General features: G+C 39.2%; 5 protein-coding genes across 15 annotated transcripts in view; 2 read left to right on the top strand and 3 right to left on the bottom strand.

The window, feature by feature from the left end:
• Positions 1-4,890, bottom strand: part of tanc2b (tetratricopeptide repeat, ankyrin repeat and coiled-coil containing 2b) — a 184,689-nt gene extending 179,799 nt beyond the window's left edge. For all 5 annotated transcript variants that reach the window (XM_082544448.1, XM_082544450.1, XM_082544451.1 and 2 more), the window contains exon 1: positions 4,401-4,890. The gene's annotated coding sequence lies outside the window, so the exon portion shown is untranslated. The remainder of the gene's footprint in view (positions 1-4,400) is intronic.
• A 285-nt stretch (positions 4,891-5,175) lies between these two features.
• LOC309713098 (uncharacterized protein) lies at positions 5,176-13,571 on the top strand. Of its 2 annotated transcripts, none has more exons than XM_082544441.1 (9): positions 5,176-5,265; positions 9,967-10,028; positions 10,118-10,222; positions 10,324-10,495; positions 10,671-11,517; positions 12,002-12,183; positions 12,653-12,756; positions 12,854-12,958; positions 13,450-13,571. In XM_082544441.1, exons 2-9 carry the CDS (start codon positions 9,987-9,989, stop codon positions 13,537-13,539), a joined length of 1,647 nt encoding a protein of 548 aa, XP_082400567.1. In that variant the 5' UTR covers positions 5,176-5,265; positions 9,967-9,986; the 3' UTR covers positions 13,540-13,571. The 2 variants fall into 2 exon arrangements, with proteins under 2 accessions (XP_082400567.1, XP_082400566.1); XM_082544440.1 differs by lacking the exon at positions 5,176-5,265 and adding an exon at positions 8,019-8,792.
• Positions 13,572-13,688: 117 nt separating this feature from the next.
• cntd1 (cyclin N-terminal domain containing 1) lies at positions 13,689-20,718 on the bottom strand. 2 transcript variants are annotated; one of them, XM_082544443.1, is made up of 7 exons: positions 20,418-20,718; positions 16,529-16,604; positions 16,215-16,416; positions 15,991-16,090; positions 15,758-15,902; positions 14,078-14,168; positions 13,689-13,937 (listed from the first exon to the last, which is right to left on the bottom strand). In XM_082544443.1, exons 1-7 carry the CDS (start codon positions 20,590-20,592, stop codon positions 13,821-13,823), a joined length of 906 nt encoding a protein of 301 aa, XP_082400569.1. In that variant the 5' UTR covers positions 20,593-20,718; the 3' UTR covers positions 13,689-13,820. The 2 variants fall into 2 exon arrangements, with proteins under 2 accessions (XP_082400569.1, XP_082400568.1); XM_082544442.1 differs by having other exon boundaries at positions 15,991-16,153; positions 16,245-16,416.
• Positions 20,719-20,849: 131 nt separating this feature from the next.
• On the top strand, positions 20,850-22,655 carry coa3a (cytochrome C oxidase assembly factor 3a). Its single transcript, XM_082544444.1, has 2 exons — positions 20,850-21,159; positions 22,089-22,655. The coding sequence occupies exons 1-2, from the start codon at positions 20,961-20,963 to the stop codon at positions 22,190-22,192; spliced, it is 303 nt and encodes a 100-aa protein (XP_082400570.1). The 5' UTR covers positions 20,850-20,960; the 3' UTR covers positions 22,193-22,655.
• A 71-nt stretch (positions 22,656-22,726) lies between these two features.
• Positions 22,727-24,878, bottom strand: part of wnk4a (WNK lysine deficient protein kinase 4a) — a 50,218-nt gene continuing 48,066 nt past the window's right edge. For all 5 annotated transcript variants that reach the window (XM_082543777.1, XM_082543776.1, XM_082543778.1 and 2 more), the window contains one exon: positions 22,727-24,414. In XM_082543777.1, coding sequence (XP_082399903.1) covers positions 24,412-24,414 — 3 coding nt within the window. In that variant the 3' untranslated portion in view covers positions 22,727-24,411. The remainder of the gene's footprint in view (positions 24,415-24,878) is intronic.

The following is a 24,878-nucleotide window of genomic DNA, read 5'->3' as shown; positions in this document are numbered from 1 at the left end:
GAGAAAGAGTCAAATTATCCTCATTGGAACTCAATTAATGTCACTGACTCCCAGTAAAAGTACAGACAAAAGGATTCCAACAGCTAGGCACAGCACTGTTTTTCCTGACAGGAAAGCAGAAAGCCCAAGATGAAACAGCCTGGCTTACCTCACAGACTGGTCACTAACAAGGAAGAACAAAGTGCTAAGGAGACGCCTTTTCTGCATCATTATTACATAATCAAAGGGCCACACTGAAATGAGGGACATGCCCGAGCAGACTCCGTCCCTTGTTCAGTGCACCGTCGTTTCTTCCAAATGAGCCAATTTCAGAGTGTTTTACTAACTATCTGGAATATCTTTATCCACAGAGACACCAAGGCTGTTTTTTGCAGGTATAAAGTCAAGTCAGTTTTACTTACATTACTCATAGTTGCAAATTACCCTTGAGGGGCCCAAATGCAATGCAACACCCTGAATTTGAATAAAGAAGAAACCTTGTTAGAGGGGAAAAGAAGAAGACTGAACAGACGGTTACAGATTAGCCCAAAGAATACACATTATGGAAAGTAATGTGTATAATGCTCTCACTGTGGTTTGCTTTGCCTTGCATTTCTAATATGATTTTCTTGTCCACTCTTGGGGCATAAACTGAGTTACTGGCTAAGAAGGAAATAAATTATAGCCAAAATATCAATTTTAATTCTCTTCACACTACATTTTCCCCAAACTGATGATCACTGCCATTTATCCTACAGTACACAAATAAATGGCAGTGTACCCAAAACTAAAAAGCCAAGCATTTTTTTCCCAAAAGGCTTTCCCGGTTTCCTTGACTGCTTTTCCTGATTACAGCAGCATAAAGAGTGCCGTTTTTCCTCACAGCTCAGGGAAATGAATCAAAACATCCCGGAGAACGATACCTTTACTCCCCATACAGGAAACAATCTCACATTTTCAGGGCTGATAAGACTCAGAGAGCAACACCCAGTAGTGTCTGGCTTGCTCGTGGATGCACATCAAAAGAGCCGTTTTACCTCATTAAACAACAGACCTTTTCATATCTGAAAGCACAGTCGAACAGTCGATTCTTTCTCAGGCGGTTAGAAGCCTCTTAATTAACTCCAGCTTCTTTTAAAGTCAGGAGTTAGTCAGATGTCTATACATTACTAAATCGTAAAATAAAGAAAAGCTGTACTTGTGGAGGGGGTGCTCTGCACTAATGTTTTCTACATTCAGTGTAATATTTCATGAAGAAGCACTGCTTGGCCTTGTACACGCTTAGCCTCTTCTCCTGATTTAAACAGTGATTTTCTACATTTCCAAGACTGACTTTCACTGACCCACAGAATACGAATGTGCTCAAGCATTTCAGCCGAGGGATTAGGCGGAAAGATCGATAATCGCACTTCTACTAGAAAGAGGCTTTCTGGTTATGAAGAAGTCAATTTCACCTCCTCTGTAAAAATGTCCCACAGCTGAATTACATTAAAATGCATTGAGACTAGAGTCAATATGGGGGGGAAAGGAATTTGTATGACTGAGCTGTCCATCAAATTAAACAAAAATAATGTATTATTTGTCCAAGCCTACAACAGTCTGATATGAAACCCCAATGACAAGGACAAGATCCTTAAAAAAGGACTTGTTATATGAGCCTGACTTATTATATATGCAAAGTAAAGTAAAAACCCGAGTTAGTCATATGTAGCCAAAGTCTGTATACAAAAGATGGCAGCAACCAAGGTAACATAACCTTTGTGCACTACTGTTTTAGAGCCTCAAGTGACCATATTTGGATAAGAGGGTGGAGTTCTTGGCAGATACTACTCTTGTTGTACTAATGGACTGAGCAATCAACGCAGCTTGTAAAGCTGTGCACATGTGTAGTAAAAGCAATAACTGCAGGAAAACTGAAACCATATAAACATCATCTTAGGGCAAAGTCTTCTGAGGCAGTTTTTATTGTGTTTGACAAGCAATACCATACATGCATTTTATGTGCCTGAGATTATTGAGATTCATTTAGAAAAGGGCTTCAAAACAGCCACATGCATGAATGTCAAGATGGCTGCTAAAGTTAGCATTCTTTAATTGATTAAAGTCACGAAATTGCATTAAAATTGGTCCAAAATGCATATTGCTACTGCCCATCACCCGGGATGTGGTTGCTACCCCATGCCCAACCCTTCTCCTTTTTCATCCGGGTTTGGAACCGGCAATGGCGGAGTCCAAAATGCATAAACTCCACAAATTCTGGATATTTAACAGGTTAATGTTAATGAATCCATGTTGTGGTAGGACATTCAGTATAAACACATCTCTCAGATTAAATGAACCAGTGTGGAGGATTTCATCCACATACTGAAAACACTTTGTCACCCCTCACTCCTCAAGTGTGTCGAACATATGGACACTATACAGAAACAGCAGTGCAGTATGGCAGGTTTTGTGGAAGAGGAAACTCACCATATGTAGATATAAAGCGCTCAATGCAAGCCAAAAAAACTACCATTCATGTTTTACATACAATGAAATCACATGTTTTGACAATCCACCCTTTTGTTTTAGCCTCTATGGATAGTTAGCGCTTTATAAATACCAGGATGTAAGCCATTTACCCGACAGATGCGCAGTGGAAGAAGGTAAACATCTCTATCCGCACGTTAATGTGTTTAGTGTTTTCGTGAGCACATTTCTATTAAGAATTATTCACTAAGATGCAAATAAGAGGCAAACTGGGATTTTATCTTCCGTGTAAATTCAATTTCTAGCATGGCCGATTGATTAATGATACACTAAATGTGAAAATTATTAACTCTTTACAATAAATTACTTTCACTGTGCTAACAGTGTTTTAGAGGGGAGCCTCTTTGGGTTAGGTTTGATTAAACGACATAGCACAGGTTTTATTTATGATTCTTGAGTTCAGTGAAGGACTTGAGGGCTGTTTTGTGTCAACTTAAGGTGCAGAGAAATCGTTTTGCTACAGCAGAGCCTTTTTGTTTTGACCTTTGGCCGGTTGGTGAGGAAGAACGGAGGGACTGTGTTGGCTCGGACTGTGGAAAACAAGGCTTTGCCACAGTCCCCCCTTCAAGCAGGGAGAGATAAGCACGGAAAGACAAAAAAGTTTAGGGCTGGTGGGCTAAAAAAAGAAAAAAAACATCATGATCTCATAATGGAAAACCGCCACACTGTGTGTGAACTCACATATGTGAGTGAGGAGCGGGGTAGCAGGAGAGAAGCAAAACTAGCGCATGTCGCTGATGTGATGAGAGAACGCTTTGAGGATGACTGTCTTTTATCTATGGTGAGTCGAGCTGACAACCAAGAACTTGAATAGCAGAGCACAGCGAGACAGCAGTCATCTGCAGCCTCATACAAAAACCATGAGTGCTGGAACCAAATCTTACTACTCTGCAGTCTATTTTTCTGATAAATGCTTTATCACAGCACTTCTCTGCCGCTATAAAAGCGACGCCTTGCAATTGTAAAACTGTGTGTAAACTATATGGCCTAAAAATGACATTTTCCTCCGTGAAGGCTTTTTGTCGCTTTACAGATCTTCACCATGTTAAAATCAGAGCCGTAAAACTGTGAAACAACAAATCTGAAGTTTTCACGACCGAAAACAGACTTACTTTCTTCCACATAAGGTGCTGAATGGTGATCATAGGGAAATAAATGTTTTCCCCTTCCAAACAACAGACATTACACAGATTAGCTGCCTTTGCTGAAACATACTATTACCACATAAGTCCCTGTAGAGAAGGACCAGATGTCAGATAATAGGCTGTGCTGTGAAGTAGGTGTTGGCCTGGAGCCATAGAGCAAGTAAGAACAGCTTCTTCCATATATACCTCTTTGCTTTATGGACAGCCTGCTGGCTGGGTGGGCGACCGCCTTATACCTTGAGACTGTTAGAAGATGCCATGTGTGTAATCTACTCTCCATACAAGATAAATATATTTGTGTAATTGAGTAGATAATAGGCCTAACTTTTAAAATCAATACACCCTGTTAAAGAGAGTGAGAGCAAGGTCTGTGGTGCCTATCCCTGGTCTTTAACTGATAAGCCTATCAATATATTAAAGCAATAAATCATTTCATGTTAGAGGAAAACACAACAATGTGCTTCAAAGTTCTGATATTAAAGTAAATGAATCACATATGCTGCGGGGTAGGGGGCTGCTTGTTAGTGAGTACAAAGGAACAGCTAACTCTATCTCATTAAACACTACGCTGGGTTTTTATTGGCTTACTTGAATGGCTTGGCTTCCACTGTAAGCGGCTGAGAGGTATTGGCATTACAGGTTATAGATCGGCTGCTGCAGGAGCATGACACTTCTAAGACATTTCCATTCAAGACATAATAAAACTTTAAAATGGCAATAGGTGCAGCTCTGAAAGGGATGGGTTACCTTTTCTAGACTTGAACCTTTGTTTTTCTGACCAGCTTTGGCATCACAGTCGTTTCTTCTCTGCTGCTGCTGTTGCTCCGGTTCCCTGTCTGCTTGCTGATGCTGCTGCTGCAGCGCTCCGTGCGGCTCCTCACTCCAAATTACCAGTCTGCGCGTTTCCAGTCGCTCCGAAATAGCTTACAGAGAGTGACTCCGAAAATAACTGCACCGATCAAAGCGGCCACATTCAGTCCAAACGCAGGGTGCAGTCACAGTAGCGACACCCCGGGGTGCTCCCGGCGAAAGCTCGGTCTGCAGCAGGTAGCAGAGCCGGACTCACGGCTGCTTCTCGCCCACCCAGCGTGTCAAGCGTCTGGGCCATTCACAACTAAAGTCATGCGTATCTGCGTGTATGTGTGCGTGTGGAGCAGTGAGACAGTCAGTGCCCAGTGCCACGCAGCGCCGCAACATGGAGCGATGCCCTGCCTACCACTGCATCAAGTCAGCCCGATTCATCAAGTACACCACATCCGGCTGTGCCTTTCAAAGTAAAACACTCAACGGTCTCAGGACCTCAGGAAGCGCTTAAACCAAAATTAAAATGTGCTTGGAAAATCTTCATTTGGTGTTTGTGATTAGTGCCATCTTATTATACATTAAAAAAAAAAAAACTTGAACCAGGCGAACAAACTGAGCACCGGAGCAACATACGGCGGGAGGGGGGTTGAACTCAGTTCTGAATTATTTATGCTGAAAGGAGCCAATAATACCTAAATCATTCATAATTATTCAAGAGAAACAAGGTCGATGCCAATCAAACCTCCATTCATTCCCCCAGAAGACCATGGCATCTGACATTTAACATGATAGATGGAGGGAGACGCAGGCAAGTGTCAGACATTATCCTGATCCTTTTCTTCCATCAGTCAATGAAAGAACAGGTTTATCAGCCAGAGTAACAAATGGGGTAAAATTAACTCTACACAGCGCTTGATTGTGGCATATAGCTACAAGTTAAATCGATCTAAATCTATTCAGAGCTTAAAAAAAAGTGAAGTCAAACGCAGTGTATGCTGAAGGCATATTTTAGACAGAAAGAGAAACATTTAGTGCAACGTTTAAATGTTTGGGAGATTGATTATCTTGTTTTTCTGCTTCTTATTTATTTATTTAGTCATGTAACTGTAAAGGCCAAATAGATGGGCAAAAAAAATGCATGCCTCCGGACACTGAAAATGAATTACTAGATGGAGCGTTTGAATCATTTATATCGAATGTTTAATTTATCAACTTGAATAATTGCATTGACATTTTGAATTTGAATCACTTCACGTGAAATTGAATCAGTTGACTTGAATAACTTTTTATTTAGGCCTATTCTAGTGGAGAAAACACATTTCCAACACTGGTCAGGCTTCATGGACATGAATACATGTCGCTATTTAAAATGTATCTTGTACAGTAATTAGTAAGAACAACCAAGAGAAGACTAGTAGAAGTACAATTAGTACAAGTGTTAGAGAAATAAACACAAGGCACACATAGGGTTAAAGCAAATACCTCCTGAAATTTCCCTCAACGAGTTGCACCTCAGCGGGACACTTTTGGTAGCCATCAACAAGATTCTGATATAAAATTCTAGCTGAATATTTTACCACTCTTCTTGGCAGAATTGCAAGAGTTCATTTAAACTGCCTGGGTTCATAGTATGGATCCAACCTTTAAGCATAGTCCACACACTTTTCAGTAGGGTTGAGGTAGGGGTTTTGGCAAGGTCATTCAAGAAATGTAATATTAGCTTCTATTACCCATTAAAACCAGGTTTGTATATGTATATCCCGTTGGAACACCTAACTGTGTTCAAATTTCAGCTGTGTAGCTGGTGATAAAAGAAAGATGTTCTCTTTCATCTAATTGTATGGGGAGAGGTTTTATTTGGGGATTCCTGATATTGAATTTGCTGAGTCATGGTAAATGTTTAGGCACCAGTTTGTACCTTTTCTGCATGAATTTATCGTGGAAATTCATGAACCGAGTAATTAATTAAAATACAAAATGATATATTCCAGAAAGGCATTCTTATCACTTTTGCACACATATTTACTCATATCAGGCCAGGTCTTTTTGTTGGGGAGAAATAACCTGCTGAAAATGTCACTTGCTCATTTGACTTTAGGTTCTTAGTTCAGTTTCTGTTTTTCATCACATTCAAAACATGTCACATGATCTTTGATGATTTTAATAAGCCAAAAAATCTCTGCTTTCTTATTAAGTTTGACTAAAAACAAGACGATAAGGCAACAGGTCTTATGCATTATTTAACAAACCAGCAATAATCATTGTGAATGCAAACTGAAAATGGCCTTTTATGTGGGGGGGGAACGAAGCCTTGATACTGACTTACTAGTCCTTGTTTTGAGAGGTTATATTGTTCCGCTGCAGACTGAGATCATAACACCGTGTTTGCATGTGCCACTGATAATGAAGTTTACCACAAAAGATTTTATGGCAGTATGAACTGAAAATGTTAGTAAGTGAGTAAAACAAGACCTGCTCATGTCTGAGGTACTGCTGTCGTGTTTAATAATATCACAAAGGGGTTTTTCTTTGTAAGAACTCGATTTATTTTGTGTCTCGATTGGATTAATATTGGGGGGCATATTCTCGGCATCATTCCAGAAATCTGCAGTCAGGGCTATTTAAGCAGTCTTTAAGAGAGAAAGCAACCATTTTCTACCACACTTGACACTTTACAGAAAAACATGACAACATAATTTATCTCAGCTTATAAGCCATGTAACTAAACACATCCATCAGTATGCACACTAACTAACAAACATGCCAAAACAGACATTTGTACACAAAAGGTATTCTCTCGCCAATTGGTAATGAGAAATACCTGACGGGTTCCTGGAAACTGGCTTTGGTGGGGGTGTGTGTGTGTGTGTGTGGGGGGGGGGGGGGTTTCTACAGTGTACTCACACACAGTGTGATAGATGAGGTGGTCACAGATAGAGCTCCCCTCACCTCTAGAAACACATATGCTCCCACTGGCACTGAATCAAATCCTGCCAGAGCTTTCTTAATCTCTGTCTTCCCCTGGACTTTCCCATCTGTCTGAATATAAAGAATGAAAACAGTAGAGGTGAGTGTGGAGCCCACTCTAGCCCACTGCAAGAGGAGGTAAGATTAACTGGGACTAACACAGGATTGCAGAGGGATCAGCAGAGTTGTGGGGAGCCAGAGAAGGAAGAGAGTGGCTCAGTGAACCTGCTGGCCCTGGATTTCTTATGCTAATCTACTGGGGTTGTAGCTCACCTCAAATTTGTCTGATGTTATGCCAGTGTGAGAGATCCTTTTATCAGCTGCACATGAGTTCTGTATCATAAAGGAGCCAAAACACTCTCAAATTTGAAGTTACAGATTGGCCTCCATTATCACTCACATAAAGGAAAGAAAGCTTTATTTCAACACTGTCAATAAAACAATATACTGGCTAAAACAATTAGTCTGAAGTGCACCTAAAATTATTTTAAACCCAACAACAAAACTTCATGTGCATTATAGTGATGAAAAAGTGTGTCCAATTGTTTATTTATATCTTCACAAGTAATCCATTAAAACTGTAAATGTTTTCATGGTAGACAAATAGACAATTTCCAGCTGTCGTCTCAGATGTTAAATTAAAAAGAATAAAACATAAACACCATCATTTGAAGCCATTAGCGTAAAGCAAGGAAAAGCTTAAGAGGATAGAAAAAGTAGCTGAATGAATGTAAATGTAAAACATTTGTTTCTAAACATCAACAAAACAGAGGAAGTCAGAACAGGTGAAATATTCCGTGTCTGCAGCCATCCCGGAAAAAAACGGCGGAAGCTCTGTCATGTGTGAAAAAAAAATATATATGAGCTGTTTATTCCAGTTAATCTAAAACTGTTGAATATTGGCTTTGCAACAACTCTTTGAACTTGTCTTGCTAAAGCTTTAATTTGATCATAATCAAAGACAAACTTGCCAATAAGTAGTCATCTTGGTCGTATTTTCAGGCAGTTATTTTAAAATTACTGACTATGCTCCAAAGCAGTTAGCCTATACGTGTACTGTCATCTTTGCTTGGACCAAGGAATTCTTGTTGTCTTAATTGACATTACATCCAGCCAGAGAGCAGCGCTTAATTCTAGTGATTTTGATCAGATGTGACCGTCGTGTCCACATATGCAGGTTTTATTTCCCGTAGAGCGCTAAAATTAAATATTTTCAAACTCCCCGCCCTGTCTAGAAACACGTGGTTAGAACTGGACACCAGCCACCGCGCAGCTGCGGATTCTGGTTTCGATGGAAACGTATCATTTGGAAAAAAAACCGCAGTGGTGGATGTATTGTACACAAAGTGGTCATTATCCGAGTACAAAGTAAGTCAAAAAAAGTGTCATATATGTAATGTTTTATATTACTGTAGTTATATTTAAGTTAAGGGAATGAAAAGTTTGAAATGTACCTTTTGAAAATGTATTTATAAAGTTTTAAAAGGTTCGCATTGCGCTTTGAAACCACGTCTTTTTTCTTTTTTTCTTTTTAATTTACCGTCTGTCTTTTGGTGATGGTGATACTTTGTGAATAAGCGCAGGCCTGAGGTAATTATTAACGTATTACTTATTAAATAAAATTATTAAACATCATTTGTAAATCCAAGTTCATTTGTAATGTTAAACTTTAGTGTGATTACAAAACAATGTTGAAAAATAACTTTGGAGTTTTGAAGTGCACACTGAGTGGAAAAATAGTCTCTTAGGGACACTTGTTCACATTTTTGGTTACACAAATGTCTAGTTAGCCAATCACAATCACGAACTGCTGAATTTCAAACTGAGCATCAGAAGGAGGACAGCGTACACAACGTTTGATGGCTTCCTCCAGCAGCACATTGGACCATGTAACAAAGCTTAAATATTTCAAACTGGTTTCTCAAACATGATAATGAGTTCACTGTACTCAGATGACCACCACAGTCGCAATATCTCAATCCAATAGATGATCTTTGGGATATGGTGGAATGGGAGATTGATGTTATGGACGTGTATCTGAAAAACCTGCACTAACTGTAATGCTATCATGCCACTGTGGATCAAAGTCTCTGAGGAAGGTTTCCAGCACCTTGTTGAATCTGTGATGGGAAGAATTAAGCAAATAAGGTGTAACAGATGAAGTGTGTAGCGTAGGTATGTTGCTCTCATAAAATAAACCTGCTTTTGATGTCCAGCTTATTTACTTGCTCTTAAAATCTAAAAATAAAAATGATTTCATTGTATAATTACTATTCAGACTCCTTCCAGACAGGCTATTTATTTACAACAAATAGCAGATAATTTGTGTCAGGTTTAACTTCTGGAAGTTTTGTGTGTAACTAGTTTCTGTAAAATTTTTAAGCAGAGAGAGTGAGTAAGGATTCATGGTATTGAACTGTTATCAGCACAGACATTATGTCATGCTATGGCCTTGTTTTCTATGATAGTAACTGAGACCTGATTGTATCTTTAAATGTTCAGACTGGCTTTTATGCTATTTCTCACTGTCTTTGTGTTGCAGGGGACAACACGTTGTGAGTAATGCTGCCCTCTTGGTGGAAACATTTACAGATTGAGAGCATGGTACAGTTTGATGTACACAACACAAAAACTCATACGGACATGCTGTATATCCTTCCTTCTCATCCACTGTATTGAATCTGTTTTATCAGAATTTTTATCAAAGGTGGAGTCAGGAGACAAAAGCAAATATTTCGGGCGTGCCGAATATTTTCACACAATTGCACTCAGTGTCAGCTGCAAGGGAAGCCCCGAAGGTAAGGACACTTTCAAAACAGGAACATCCGATATCCCTCTTGAGTAGCACAGCTTTCCAAAAGTCTCACTCTCCAGCAACCTCTCTGTTTGCCACCTGTAGTTGGCCCCCCACAGCTTTGGGAAGTGTGCTTCATCTGAGCCAGAGAACCCTCTGAACAAAGCCTCAGTGTCCCGCTGTCAAGCTTTTTCCAGCGTAACCCAGAGCATGAGTGCAGAGCTGGCAGTGACTTCAAAAATGCCCCACTGTGGAAAGCCCCCACTGCCATCCAGATGTAAGTTTTCTAGAATGCATTTTGTGCTGCAGGTTGTAGCAGGACCTGGACCGGTTTTCTAACTACCCTGTGTTTTATTTATTTATTTTATAATATTAGTTGTTATTTGATATCCAAAATGTTTTCATTCCAAACCAATAAGTTTAATTTCTTTTCCTTTCTCACCATAATATAGCACACAATGTCCCGTATCACATCAAGCACAGGTCTAAGCTTGTGAAAGATGCTGTATTAAATGGATCTACCCACAGGGAAGCGTGTAAACAAATACAAAGCCAAGACATCCTGAAGAGCAGGAACAATGTGAACCACCTTTTCAACAGAACAAGCTACGGGCAAATCGCAGAGTTTGAGCTCCCCTCCAGTGCTGAGACTCTGGACAACTTCCAGGGAGACACCATCGCTGTCCTACATCGCCACATATTGAATGTATTGTCTGGTGAATCTGAGGTGGAGGCAGATGGCGGCTTAACAGACTCCTGGCAGCACACACGTAGAGAGAGTGATTCGATCACCTTTTCGAAAACAGCACGTCAGTCAAGTTCAGTCTCTGCTGGCTGCTCTCACAGCCCGCTTAGACAGCAGTCTTTCAGGTCACAGTTAAGTATGTCAGCAGTCCTGAGTGGAGCTCCTCTTAGCAGTGTCACTCCTGTCCTAAAACAAAGAAGGTCACCTCATGTGATGCCGACACCACCTGGCAAAGTCAACACGGGCTTTTCAGCTTGTACTCAGGGGGCAAAGCAATGTCCTCCCTCCTTACTCAGCTCAGGCCTCTCTCAAAGGCAGACCTGTGTGGGCAACATGGAGGACGGCGCTTTTCAGAATGGAACCAGCAATGCCAACACACTGCGGTCTCGTAATAAAAGAAGAGGTCCATATACCTCTAAAACCTCCATTATGATGACAGCTGGTGAAGGTGAAGCGCTTCCACAGAATCAAGAGTGCCAAGGGGCTGCTGCTGCTGAAGTGCCCCCATCTTCAAAAGACTGCGATGAACAGATGTTATCCAGATTCAAACGGAGGTGAATTACTTTTACAGACACATTAGGTGATCTACAACCAAATTTTAGGTAATCTTGCAGGATGTTTCAATTGTTAATATGTCTGACTTTGGAATACACTGATTAGCCGTGACTTAACTGGAAATTTAGAGAACTTTTTCAGCTTCACCGCTAGAGAAGCTTTTAATGATTCAAAATATTTCTTGAAATCTTATATTGGACCTTGTTGGAGCCCCTTTAGTTCATCCCATGTGTAAAACAGGACATTTTAACCTCTTTGCCCCTGCTTTTGAACAGATTTTTTGGCTGCTGTTTATGGACTCAAGGTTTCAGAGCAGCATTCAGAGCAGTTTAAACTATACTGATTTAAATATTCAAAACGCTGGCCCTTGTTAAAATGCGATTCCACCATAAATAACAGTATATGTATGAGAGTATGTGGAGTCAAACATAACAGGTTCCCATTTAGACATATTGTCTAATGTGATATATCATCTACCTGTAGGATGTTAGAGGAGCCATTACAGGACAATGAGGAGGAAAAAGAGAAAGACCGATGCCGGATCTGCTACAGCAGTGACGCGTCACCGAGCAACCCATTGTTGTCACCCTGCCTGTGTTCAGGAAGTCTGCTCTTCATACACTTGGACTGCCTGAAAACATGGCTCAAGGCCAAAATCCACTCAGGTTGGTAGGCAGCTAAAATTGAGAAGCTGAATTTTCTATATGAATGGTGAAATTTGCCATTTCAACATGCTATTTTTTCAGCAAAAAAAGTTCTTCCATATTATCCAATTACCTATAATATTGATTAGAACAAAATTAAATAATGTTCTCTACTGAAAGAGGAATAACAATATCAAAACTGCAGCCCTGGCAAGACCTCCTACACTGGAGCCCATTTATCATCCTACAAGAAACACATGCTTGTAATGTCTTCAGTGCAATAATCTGATTGATGTTCCTTTTTTTCCCCGCCTGACTGGACCTCTTAATTAATCTTTCTATGGTTCAGACCAGTTTTAACCAGGAAGATAATGTTGCTGTTTCCACTGTGTCTGCTGGTATAGCCCCCAAAAAAGTTGCCTGCAAAAGAAAAAGCTATACGGTAGTATTATGGTCAATATGCTTAGTCACGATGTGTGTGTATTTCCAGGGTTATCTTTCCGTGCTGTCCAAAGATGTGAAATTTGTAAGGGGAGGGTAGTCGTGGACCCAAACGTGTTTGACTTGAAGGACTGTTACATGAGAATTCAACAGGTAAACTGAGAAAAAGAATAAAAAAGAAAAAACAGGCTTTTGAAAAATTAAAACTATAATTACATGACTGCACTTTGTCCTTCCCCATCTGTTTCAGGGTGATGGCATCACTGGGCGCTCTGATGTGTCAGATATAGTGGATATCATGATCATCTCAGGAACTGTACTCTATCTATCCACATTTAACTCCCAGCCGCCCTGGGTAACTATACAATCTTAATATTTTATTTTTCACTTTCTTTAATTATTTATGTTTTTGCATAAAATGGATGTGTCATGGTCCTAATATTGTCTCTGTTTTGCTGTGCCACTTTGTGGTTCTAGCTTTTCCTAATTCCTGGTGCCTTGTCTTGTCCCACTAAGTGTTAGTTTTCACATTTTGGTGCAAGTTATTTCTCTCTGTTATGTCCTGGTTTCCTCTGATGGTTTGTGTTCTTGTGTGTTTTGGGGGGTTGTCTCCACTTGTGACCTTTTGCTACCTGGGTCATGTTTTGTAATTCACCCTTTATTTATATAATCTTCCCATCGTCTTTGGTCCTTTGTTTTCCTTCCTGTTTTTGTTTTTCATCTGCCTTTTTTAAATTTACTACACACAAGAAGATGTCAGTTTCATCCCAAAGCATAAATGTTAACACATTTGAAGATTTTGGGTTCTCTCTACAGCAACTCAGTTTTTTTTATTTCTTTCTGCAGATGCGATTGATGTTCATTCCCTGCATGTTTGCCTGCCTAATGACAAGAAGAAAGATGAGGAGGACCCGTCAAATGTTAATGGGCATTTGATCCCCAGCTCAAATCCACATTTGAGTGTTATAATAAATTGCAGTGCATCAAATTTAAGCGAGTGGATAAGTGTCAGCAGCTATAGTAAGGCTGTAACAGTATTTGAAACTAAATCAATTGTATTTCCACAGCTCTAATCTCTTTTTATTTATTTGGCTTCACAGAATGAACAGTTAACAGTTTTTCTAACACTTTGGCAACATCGCCAATCTTTAGTGATTTTTTTATTTGTTTAGGTGGCATTTTATTGCAGCACACAGATTTTTTTCTTCTCATGCCAGTCATGAGAGTGGAGTGACACTGGAGCTGATGCCAACAATGTGCACCAAAGTCGCGTGAGCAAAATCAGTGATGCTTCTCTTTGAGATTCTTGTGATGTGGCTCAGTTCTCCAACTACCTACAGTTAAACACAGTTCGATTAGATTCAGATTTAATTTAATTGAAATCAAGTAGGTTACTTAAAAAGGTTATCTGAACCTTTACAGTGACAACAATTTCTGTTGCAGGTGTAATATAAAAAAAGAAATTTTACTTTACCTGTTCCCACTTTCTGAGGATGAATGCAGCCACAGCGATGACACCAACACCCAGAAGCATGCAGTCTTCAGTCACTGGTACAAATTGTTCCCTGGTTTTCACAAATGATTGATGACATATTAAATCACACAAAATCAAAAATAGTGGATGGGTAATTTTCTATACTGACATCAGTCTGTTGTGGCATTAAAAGTCTTTCAGCTTTCAGCTTTAGTTGATTAATTACAAATATTTTTTTTCACTCCCAGCATTGTTTAAAAAAATAGATTACACAGTTTAGAAAACATAGTCTCAAAATTTCAGGTAAATAACTCAAACTTGAGAGAAAATCACTAAGTTGAACTCAATTGAAATTTTCAGAAAGTAACCTGAGATTTTGAGGTGGATGGCAAAAAATGTTGGGGTTTTGTTTTTGTTTTTACTTGCAAGCAAGAGAACAAGAAGGGTTCAGATCCAGCCTGGGGCCTCTGTGTGGAGTCTGCATGTTCTCCCTGTGTCTGTGTGGGTTTTTCCAAGTACTCTGGCTTCCTCCACAGTCCAGACACATACATGGGGTTAGGTTAATGGGTATTTTTAAATTGACTGTAGGTGTGAATGTGAGCGTGATGGTTGGCTGTTTCTCTGCGTTAGCCCTGCAACAGATTGCTGACCTGTCCAGTGTGTACTGTACCGCATCATCCTAAATTATTATGAACACTAGTTGGCCTGACAAGCTGTAGGTTTTTGAATTAAGTGAAGTGACACTGAAGTATCTGTGTGACAACCAAAAAAAAGAGCTGGTCGAATTCTCTAAATACTAAAGAATGGCGCTTCAGGGCTTCCTGTATTACCTCCTTCAGCAGAGAATACACCAGACCAAGCTTTATGAAAGGAAAGAAGATAAAGCTGTCCCATAATTCACAGCAATACATCATCAGACCAAAGGATCAATATGAATGATGTAAGTAATGCAGATCATGTAAATGTTGTTTAATTGTACGTTCAACTTTGTGCCATAACCTGCTAAGTTTTGAAGAAGGTTAAAAAAAAAGGAAACAGGTCTTTAAATCAAGATCATGAGCTATTTAAGGTTTATTGTAATTCAGTTTGCTAACTCAGTCAGTTATGTCCTCAGTTTAATTGCTGCTGTATTGCCAACCTTTATGATTGGGATAAATTTTTTTTAACTTCAGTCAGAGAAAGCCTTAATATAGGCAGGAATTACACTGGATCTGGAAATATGAGCTGATGGGCTGAGAAAGTAATCTCAGGGTAACAAACATTTCATTTCACTTTATAGGCCATTTATTCCTTTTTATTTAAATTTATAACTTCAGTAATGAAGTCATATTTTCACAGTTTCTCTATTATGAGCTGTATAAAACAGTATTATAAGGACAGTGAAAAGGGCAAATTATATAGGATGAATCTTTTGTAGTCAGATTTCAGCACATTGCTGTCTTAACATCAAAAACCACATTATTAAACAGCTAATGCAAGTGCAGTCAGATTCTCTGAGGTTCGTTGTGGTTCTCTTTCCCTGTGTCCTTATGAATTCTTCAGATCTTTAATGGATCTCATGACATTTCCCATCAAGGTCACAGAAAAGTGATTGGACCATCTGACCTTTGAATGTTCTCCAAAGCTGCATGTCCATTCTACCATCTATCAGAAATATTTTCTTAAAGCCAAATCTAATACCTCTGTTCCCTGGATGGGCTGACACGCTCAGTGGTTGTCATTAACAAGGTTTCATAGATGGCAGTCCTCTCCAGGCTGATAAACTGGAGAACATGGTGGCAGTAGTGATAAAGATGCTTCATAGGGACTGATGGCTCATTGTGTCCTACAAGAGTTTATGTAATCATCTCAAAGCACTGACATTAATATTTATAATATGTAATAAACTTTTCTGTGCATACATGGACCCTTACCGAGAACTTCCAGAAGTATTTCCACATAAGTCAGTGGGTTGAGGACATTTAGTCTGAATTTAAGCCCTTTCAAGACCATCAGCTCTGATTCCAGGAGAGCCTGTTTGGATACAGTGCAGTCGACTGAGTGTAGAAAGTGTACAGCAGTATTGTTGTCAATCATCTGCAAAAGGTGTGGAAGAATTATGCAAGATTATTCTATTTGCGATCTCAGGGTAACTGACATAAGTAATCATTGGCAAGGCAGAACTTGCATGACTGTGCAGAGACAGTTTGTTCGCAAGCTGAACACAGGAGAAGATGATCAGCGGGAATTTGTCCTTCAGTTTGTTATAAACAGCATCCTCATAACTTCTCGGACGATTAGAAGTTGCACCTTTAGGTGTGGGTGCGGTTATGAAATCTTCAATGTATTTGACCATGAACCTGGCAAAGATAATGATTATAATTATTATTATAAGTGACAGTATGCTAACTAAAACCAGTAATACACAGGGTGTAACCAACAGGGAAAGTTACATGTGCTGCTCAATCATACCTTTGAAGTAATTCAACAGCGTGGTAACCAACCAGTGGATCCAGTCTCAGTTCTTTAGTTATCAGTAAGATGTACTCTGAGTAACACAGGAGAGGAAGGCACAAGAGCAAAACATAAAACATTCAAAATAATTTAGAAGCAACATCATGTGTTTATTAAAGGGACACTTAACCCCAAATTCAAATGTACCAATGTTTCCTCTGACCTGTAGTGGTGTTTAGAAATCTATACTAGTTTGATGTGAGTTCACCAGTTTAAGATATCTTAGCTGCAGAGACGTCTACCTAGTGGTTTAGCCCATAAAGTCCTCAGGAAGTTATTTACAGAGATCAGAGCTCTTTCCCCATAAACAACTATAGGACTGAAAGTCTTTTTGGAGCTGGAGAAATTGTTATGGATATTTAAATTTGCAGGTTTAGAGGAATTCTGGGTTGGCCACACTTTTTTTAATCCTACAAAGCTATGTCTATTATTATTTAAAAAAGAAAAAAAAAGAAAAGGAAAAAGGGGCAGGGATAGCTCAGTAGGTAAAGTGGTTGCCCCATGATTGGAAGGTTAGGGGTTTGAATCCACTGAACAGCTACGCTGAGGTACCCCTGAGCAAAGTACTGTCCCTACACACTGCTCCCCGGGCGCTGCACTGGTGGCTGCCCACTGCCTCACTGGGTGAATGGGTTAAATGCAGAGGAGTAATTTCCCTACGGGGACTAACACATTATTATTACTATCCTTTGTATGGTCTGTGGCTGTGTGGAGTTGCATAGAGGAACTATTTTCTTCTCAGATCTAAATCAGACGAGTAAAAGAAGCATCCAGCTGAGGGGGGAAGCATCAATGTTCACATCCTGTCACGCTGGCACCAGCATAAACCTGGCATCATGCACATTTGGGTGCCAGTTTTTGCAGATACAGTTTGAAGATGTGGAAAATAGTTCTAGCTTTAATCCACATTCCAGCCCTTGCATAAGTTCATTAGATCTGGATAGATAACAAAAGAATAAGGTTATGGATAGAAGTGTCCAAAATGAGTTTAGGATGGGTGGGGTCCTTATTCTTAGAAATAGAATAAGAAATAGAATAAGTAAGGGAATAGTTTGAAGGTCATTTTACTTCATAGGCCACATAGAGCCCAATTTGATTTCACGTGGGCTGGACCACTACAAGTTACATAACCCGTGAGATAAATAAACCTTAAAAAAATCTCCAAATGTTTCCATTTCCTTTAGTCTTAAAATTATGGACAGTTCATTCACACAACAAGCTAAGCTTTCTTAAGAAAAAAAAAGTACAATTTCCACATTCATTACATGTACATGTAAAGGTATTTGAGGTATTATGACTCAAACATGACAAGTTTTAGAAATAAACTGTCCATTTTTTGTATCTCTGTTTCAAACCTTGCATTTCATCATTTTAAAAATATAATTTGGAAGTTATTATTAACTTCTCTGCATCCTCTGTGTATTATGTATTTGTGTTTTATGCTATTAAGCCATCCCACCTTCTGTTTTAATTTAACATCCCCTTTTCTTGTACTCTGTGATTTAATTCAGCTGTGTCTTTCTCCCCAGCTGTCTCTACCTTACCAAATTGCCTGCCTGTGTATATACAGTCAGAGTGTCTGCTCACATTTCTCTACCTGCTTTCCAGCCTTAGTGTGTTTTTAGATTTAAGGTTTTAGCAGGTTAGTTTTCAGTTTTCCTTTTGAACTGCATCTTTTGAATTTAAAGCAACTCAATAAATGGCTTGCTTTAAGTTTCCCTTTGCCTCCTTGAGACTTTACATTTAGGCCCTCATCTCTGCAACATTTGACAATAACAGGTGAAACCAACACTGATAAGCACTCCTCACAAGGCTGTTCCCATAAATCTAGCCATATAAACGGTATTTTAGCTGATTTGTGGGCTACAAGGAAGCATATGGATTCATTAAAAGTTATTATCACTGTTTTCCATTGCTCCTCCTCATCCTCTCTCACAGGATTTGTCTGCGGAGATGCTCCTAGCTGGTAAACTCAGCTGCCTCAAGGAGTTTATATTGTGAATCGACCTCCATAATGACAGGGTTCACAGATCCAGATGTATGAAAGACTTCAGAGTGATTACAGGGTGCAATGAGGCTTAGTGGGCCATTCAGAGGTAGTCCTATACAGCTTAGTCACTACCTGCTGACAAAAGACAGACTTCACCCCAAAGGCTTGAAATACACAAAAGACACTCTGCTGTAAGTCTGGTGTGTACACAGTAGTGGTTTATAGTAGGTTATCTACCATGGATGATATGCTGCAGTTTTACTTTAAGTCTGCATTATTTTCATCTGGACTATTTTTTAACATTATTTTATCTGAACAAGGTCACTACAGTTAAGTAAAACTAAATGAACAGCTATAGGAGTAAAAACATGTTAAAAACCTGATTTAGTTTAATTAATAAATTAATTTATTTTTCATAACCAAAGATGTTTTACTTAGAATACTAAATAAAAGTAATCCAAACATACATAATGATTTTAGTTTAGTTTTTGACAGTTTGGACAAGTTTGTCATTGAAGCCAGCCTCAGTTTGCTTTAGCACTTGTTTATTGGGCATTTACAAGACTATAAAAAGACAGTTGGCCTCACAAAGTGTTGTGTTTGTATTGTGGCTCTTTACAACACATCTGTCTAGCAGAGAGCCAGCTGTTCTCTCTTATGCTAGCAGTATATTTCATGGTATAATACTTCTGCTGTGCCTTTTCTTTTAAATGACTTTAGTAAGCATTTTTTTTCTGTTTTATTTTGCTTCATTGCAGGGGTGTCCAACTCCAGGCCTTATGTGCCGGTGTCTTGGAGGTTTTAGATGTGTCCTTGATCCAACACAGCTGATTTAAACGACTAAATTACCTCCTCAACATGTCTTGAAGTTCTCCAGAGACCTGGTAATGAACTAATCATTTGATTCAGGTGTGTTGACCCAGGGTGAGATCTAAAACCTGCAGCACACTGGCACTTGAGGCCTGGAGTTTGAAACCCCTGCTTTATTGAATTTACTGAACTTTTTTTAAAACTTTTTTTTCCCAGCTTCAAAAATAGCATTTAATTAAAATGTTCTTTCTTGTCACATTATTTCAATGTATTAAGATTTTAACTTAATTTGATTTTTAACATTTGAGTTGTTTGAGTTATTTTCTTTATTTATTATAATTATCATATTTTATTATTTCTTATTGAACTCACTTGTTCTGGCTTATTATGTTTTATTTTGTTATATGATTTCACTTAAGTTATTTTATAGGGTATGTAATGACCTGGTGGTTTTTAATCACTGAAAATTCTCAAATTTGGGATATATGAAGTACATAGCATACTTCATATACCCCAAATTTGTGTACTATATCCTCTCAAAGCAGATCTGATAATGTCAGATTCTGAACTTCCCCCACCATTACAAAACAACAACAACAAGAAAAACGACTTACAAATAAAATAACAAAAACTAAAGTAATGAAAAAGGAAAGGAGAAAACAACATACAAAAAATATAAAAGAACAATATGTGAGGCATGTTGAGAAACAAAACAAACAAATAAAACTCTATAATAGTGAGCATTAAAAAAATCTACAAAAAACGGCAAACACAAAACAACCACATCTAAAAGTAAAAAAATAAAAATAAAATCTCAGACATCTGGAGGAAGGTTTAAAAAATCCAAATAAAAACAAAGAAATACATAATAATAAAACAAGTTCTACTTGGCTCATTGATAAATTTCAGTTAGCAATAACGGAAAGAAAAACGGTTATTCACGTGATTCCAGCTGAAAATCTTGCGATATTTTTTTTTTAAATTACCGTTACGAATAAAAGACAAACAAATGTTTTCTACAAAATAATAAAACGGAGCAATACTCACCAATGACTCTCTTATTTTTGAAATTCCCGCAATATTTCGTTGAACTCAGGAGGTTATCTTTGTTTCTTTTGTCCAGATTTACAAGAAAATCAGTCAGTAGGTCAAAAGAGGCCTTCCTGAATTTTACACCTGCTGCGTTACTTTTACTTGGAGAAAAAAATAATCTTTTCGCCATTTTAACTTCAGTAACTTACTCTGAGCACGACAGACAGCTACATTTATGTGACAGACTACTCTTAAGTTTATTTACTTTTTCAAAACTAGACACCCATAAATAAATAACCTGCGTCTTATATTTTCCAAAAGATGGCGCTATTCCCGCATGTTTCCCCCGTAGGACCGTCTTCTAACAGGAACCAAAAACAACCTCTGCGACTCATTTGTAAGTTGCACACGTTGTTTTCTTGGCGGTTCCTCTCAGCGCAGATCTGATAACACCCGGATAGGACACACGCAGCGCGCTTTGACAGAGCAGAGTGTTTAGAACGCAGCGGCGCGTGTAACAATCGTGAAAGCGCCGTGCTAACCTCACGAAGTGCAGATATGGCCGACAAAACGCCGCCTCAGAAAGCCAACGCTCCATACGCAGCCAGGATAGACCCAACCAAAGAGGGTCTTTCTCAAGATCAAATGCATTTTATCAGACAGGTGGAACTGGAACAGTGGAAGAGGAGAACGTCGAAGCTGCGGACACGAAACGTGGTGACGGGACTCGCTATCGGTGCGCTCGTGTTGGGAATTTGTATCCTTGTCAAACGTCAACGCAAGGTGAACTATGTAACGTTAGCGTAGCATGCTAACGTTAAGCTGTGTCCTCTGTTTAGGAGTTAGGTTAAGCTCGTTTACCAAGTATTAAGACAGACGCAAATGTATCGGCTTACTTAAGTTAGAGTAATAGCTGTCAGTTTCATTGAATGCTAACGTGACAGCTAGCTCAGGTAGGTGTAAAACGATTTAAGTGTACTGCCAAAGGTAAACATCAGTGTTGTTGCGTTTAAAAGAGAACTCATTAAGAGTTTCAGGGTTGGTAATTTAACCAACCCTGAAACTGGCTGCGAAAACTGGCCTCCGGAGCACCTCGTTTGAAGGAATTTATTATTCTGTTGATCAATGAAATCCATTAACTGAAAGCAATGATATTTCCTCTTGTGTTTTGGGATAAACGTGTTTCGTGAACGCATCACTGGCATTTTGAATGACAGATGTCGAAATCTGAAAATTTCATCCACTCTTATGGCAGTTAAGCGCGTCAGTAGCAGCCAGGTGCTGCTAATCAAATGCACTTGATAAGTTTGCAAAGTTGCTTCTGAACAAACCATATGACTTCTTGGACAGACGAGACCAACGTGGATTGACCGTAATGCACAGCATATGAGTACAAACACCTTGCTGTCAAGCACAGTGGAGGTGTGATGATTTGGACTTGTTTTGCAACCATAGGATCCGGACACCTTGCAATCATTGAGTTTATCATGAACTCCCCTGTATAAGTATTCTAGTGTCAAATCTGAGGCCATCTGTCCCAACAGGTAATTCTTCTTCAGAATTGGGTCATCCAATAGGACAATGAAGTTATCTTACTTAATCATGGGATGTACTTAGTTTTTTCGGTAAATTTGTTTTGTTTTCATGCTTTCAAATATTTCTCTTAACCACTTGCTTCCAAATTAGACGGCTACACATTTTACTCAGTCTCCCAGGAGCGGATCATGGATGAGATCGATGAGGAGGCCAAGCATGTGAGAATGCAGGGACCAAAAACCGGTGCCAACTGAGATTTAAGTGTCATCTGCTTGTTGTTGGACTTTATTTCTGTCCTGCACTTAACGAGGAGGAGGACTCATGATGCCACTGATCATATTCCATGGCTGCTGTGTTCTTTTTTGTAATGTTGAGACAGCTGGACTTGGTCTTGATTTGAAGGCAATTGTGTGGCTGACTTAAAACTAAGTGCGGTGTAGTTTTGAAGAAGTTTCCTGTCAGTGGTAAGGACCAATCCGCTGACTTGATCATGACCTTAGAAGCTACACTGTAGCACAATCGGCACCCTTTACCTGATGTTTCCAGCAATGATTAAAATAAAGGGAATATAAAAAAATATCAGTCAGCTAATGACTTAAAAATCTACAGTGGCCTTCAACAATAGAGAATGCCAGTGACACTGCAAAAATAACATTATTTATGCTAATAAAGTTTTGATTTATGAAATAAAAGCCTCATGTATTAGATTGCTTAACAGCTATGTCTCTGTATTACCATTTATTTAAGAACGAGACAGAAAGCAGTAAACATGACACAAGACACCGTAATACTTAGGATCGCATTTATTTTCATCAAAATTTAATATATGGAGTTGGATCTAGCCACCAAATCTCAAGAGCAAATAAGACATTGTTAGGGAAAGGCACAGATTCAGCATGGCAGGACAGCAGCTTCAGGAAGCAATACAATTATATATTTACATTCAAATAAATCTGAACTAGAAACTTTATTTCCTTGAATATATTAAGGTTTGGGAGTTTAGGTGCCAAGAAATTCAGTGTGTGATGGGAATATTTTAAGGCAACAGCTACAGATTCACAGCTTTGACTGATTCCTCTACACCCCACAAAAATAGACATTGTTTAAAACCATGGGTGGGTAGATCATCACGTCTGTGATCAAACATGAAACGGGAGATTATCATCTATGGGGGGAAAAATGACAGGAAAACTCGTTAGCTCTCGCTTGAGTGAATAGTTTTACACACAACTGTGTTAAATGACTGAGAACTACAAGTGGACTTAAAGTGCACAATGTGCTTGATCTCTGGAATAAGCAACAATCAGACTTTTGTTTGAGAAAGGATTAAGATAGATGAAGTATTTAATTTGCTCCTAAATTGTAAACATGATCTATAAATGAATTCCGTTATATACACATGTACAGTTAACAGGAATTCAGTAGTATAAAGTCTAGGTGGATTTTCTCACCATCCTTTCCCCCCTTTTTTAAAACCAGCTACCAGATTTTGAAAGTGATGCGTAACATTTTTACACTTGTGCACCATTTAACTGAACTTCTGCCCATGTGTTTAAAACTAAATTTGCCTTTTGCTGAAGAATCGTACAACATTTCTCACCTGTTGGGACATGATATCTTACTACACAGCTGTCCAATGGAGAAAAAAAAAAATCACCTTCACTACATCTGAAAATTGCGGTCAAACGTCTTCAAGCTGAGTCTAGAGAAAACATAGGTGTCCAAATCACTAAAGGAAGCCAGATAAAGACTACAACAAATAACTGAATGAAGCCCCTGGAAGGCATTGATCACAGTTCTAGCAAAAAAAAAAAAAAAAAAAAAAAAAAAGTATGTTCACTGTGCAGCTGCTGAGACATCTTTACCAAACTACAGCGAGTGAGGTGTGTAATAGCTGTCAGTGTGTGTGTGTGTGTCAGTCTCACTGTTCACATTTCTGTGCTCCAGACTAGGTTAACAGCAGCGAGTCAGACAAGCAGGAAAACAGCAACTGTTGTCGTTCTGCGTCAAAATCGTGGTAAAGTGCTGCAACTCGGCAGCTGCGGCACGGCATACCGCCGCTTGACTGCGTTCAGGCAAAAAGATAAAAATAATGTCGTGATGTGACACTGTGCAGAGCACTGCGGCAGCCTGGAATGAAGGTGGTTACGTCCGAACCGTTGGGATCTGACAGTTTATTTACAAAGAGCAGACACGAACGTGTCACTTGGCTGCTATTCTGTGCTTCAGCTGCAACAAGTTCACCAGGTCGAGATAATGGGCTGAAATCTGGAGGTTACACTTCCTGTGTAAATCCAGCTCCACTGGTGATGAGTTTCTATACATTTGAGGTAAGTGGCCATAGGCGGACAGGGAGCAGTTTGCAGATAGGTGTGCCAGGGTTAAAGCGATCCTCCTACAGGACAGGTTTGACCACTGCAGTCACACTTCAGATGAGGTAGTCCAGATAATGGCGTGCTTGGCTTGGAGTTTGTTACTAGAAAAGTGAAATATAAGAATACGATTTAGAACAATGCTTTTTTTGTTGTGTATGGAGGACAATGGTTAAAGGGTGTCTACAGAGTATAAACCTCTCCTGACATTTTGGCCTCCTCTACACATTCAGGTCAGAAAATGTAACTCAATCTGTTGGACCAAGTCTTTGAGTCTGTTTTTATAGGCGTTGAAACAGTTAGCAGTAACAGTTGGATGATAAAACACATTAGCTGACTTAATGGATGTAACAGTTTAAGCTAAACACTGCATATAAAAGATGCATGTGGCAATTGTGACATCACCCATTAGTAATTGAAGCCTCAAGCTAAGTGTTTTTGCAGTCATGACCTATTAGCAAGTGAAGGCTCCGTTTGGAAGCTGGCTTTCAAAACCATCTGAGAAACCGATGGACGCTGCACACTGGTAGGCTAACGACTAATGGATGTAACTCAGGTTTATCCTCTA

Source organism: Aulonocara stuartgranti, assembly GCF_965226115.1.
Source record: "Aulonocara stuartgranti genome assembly, chromosome: 8".
Lineage (NCBI taxonomy): Eukaryota > Metazoa > Chordata > Actinopteri > Cichliformes > Cichlidae > Aulonocara > Aulonocara stuartgranti.
The sequence above is the reverse complement of the archived record's forward strand: the minus strand, read 5'-3'. Positions and strand labels throughout refer to the sequence as shown.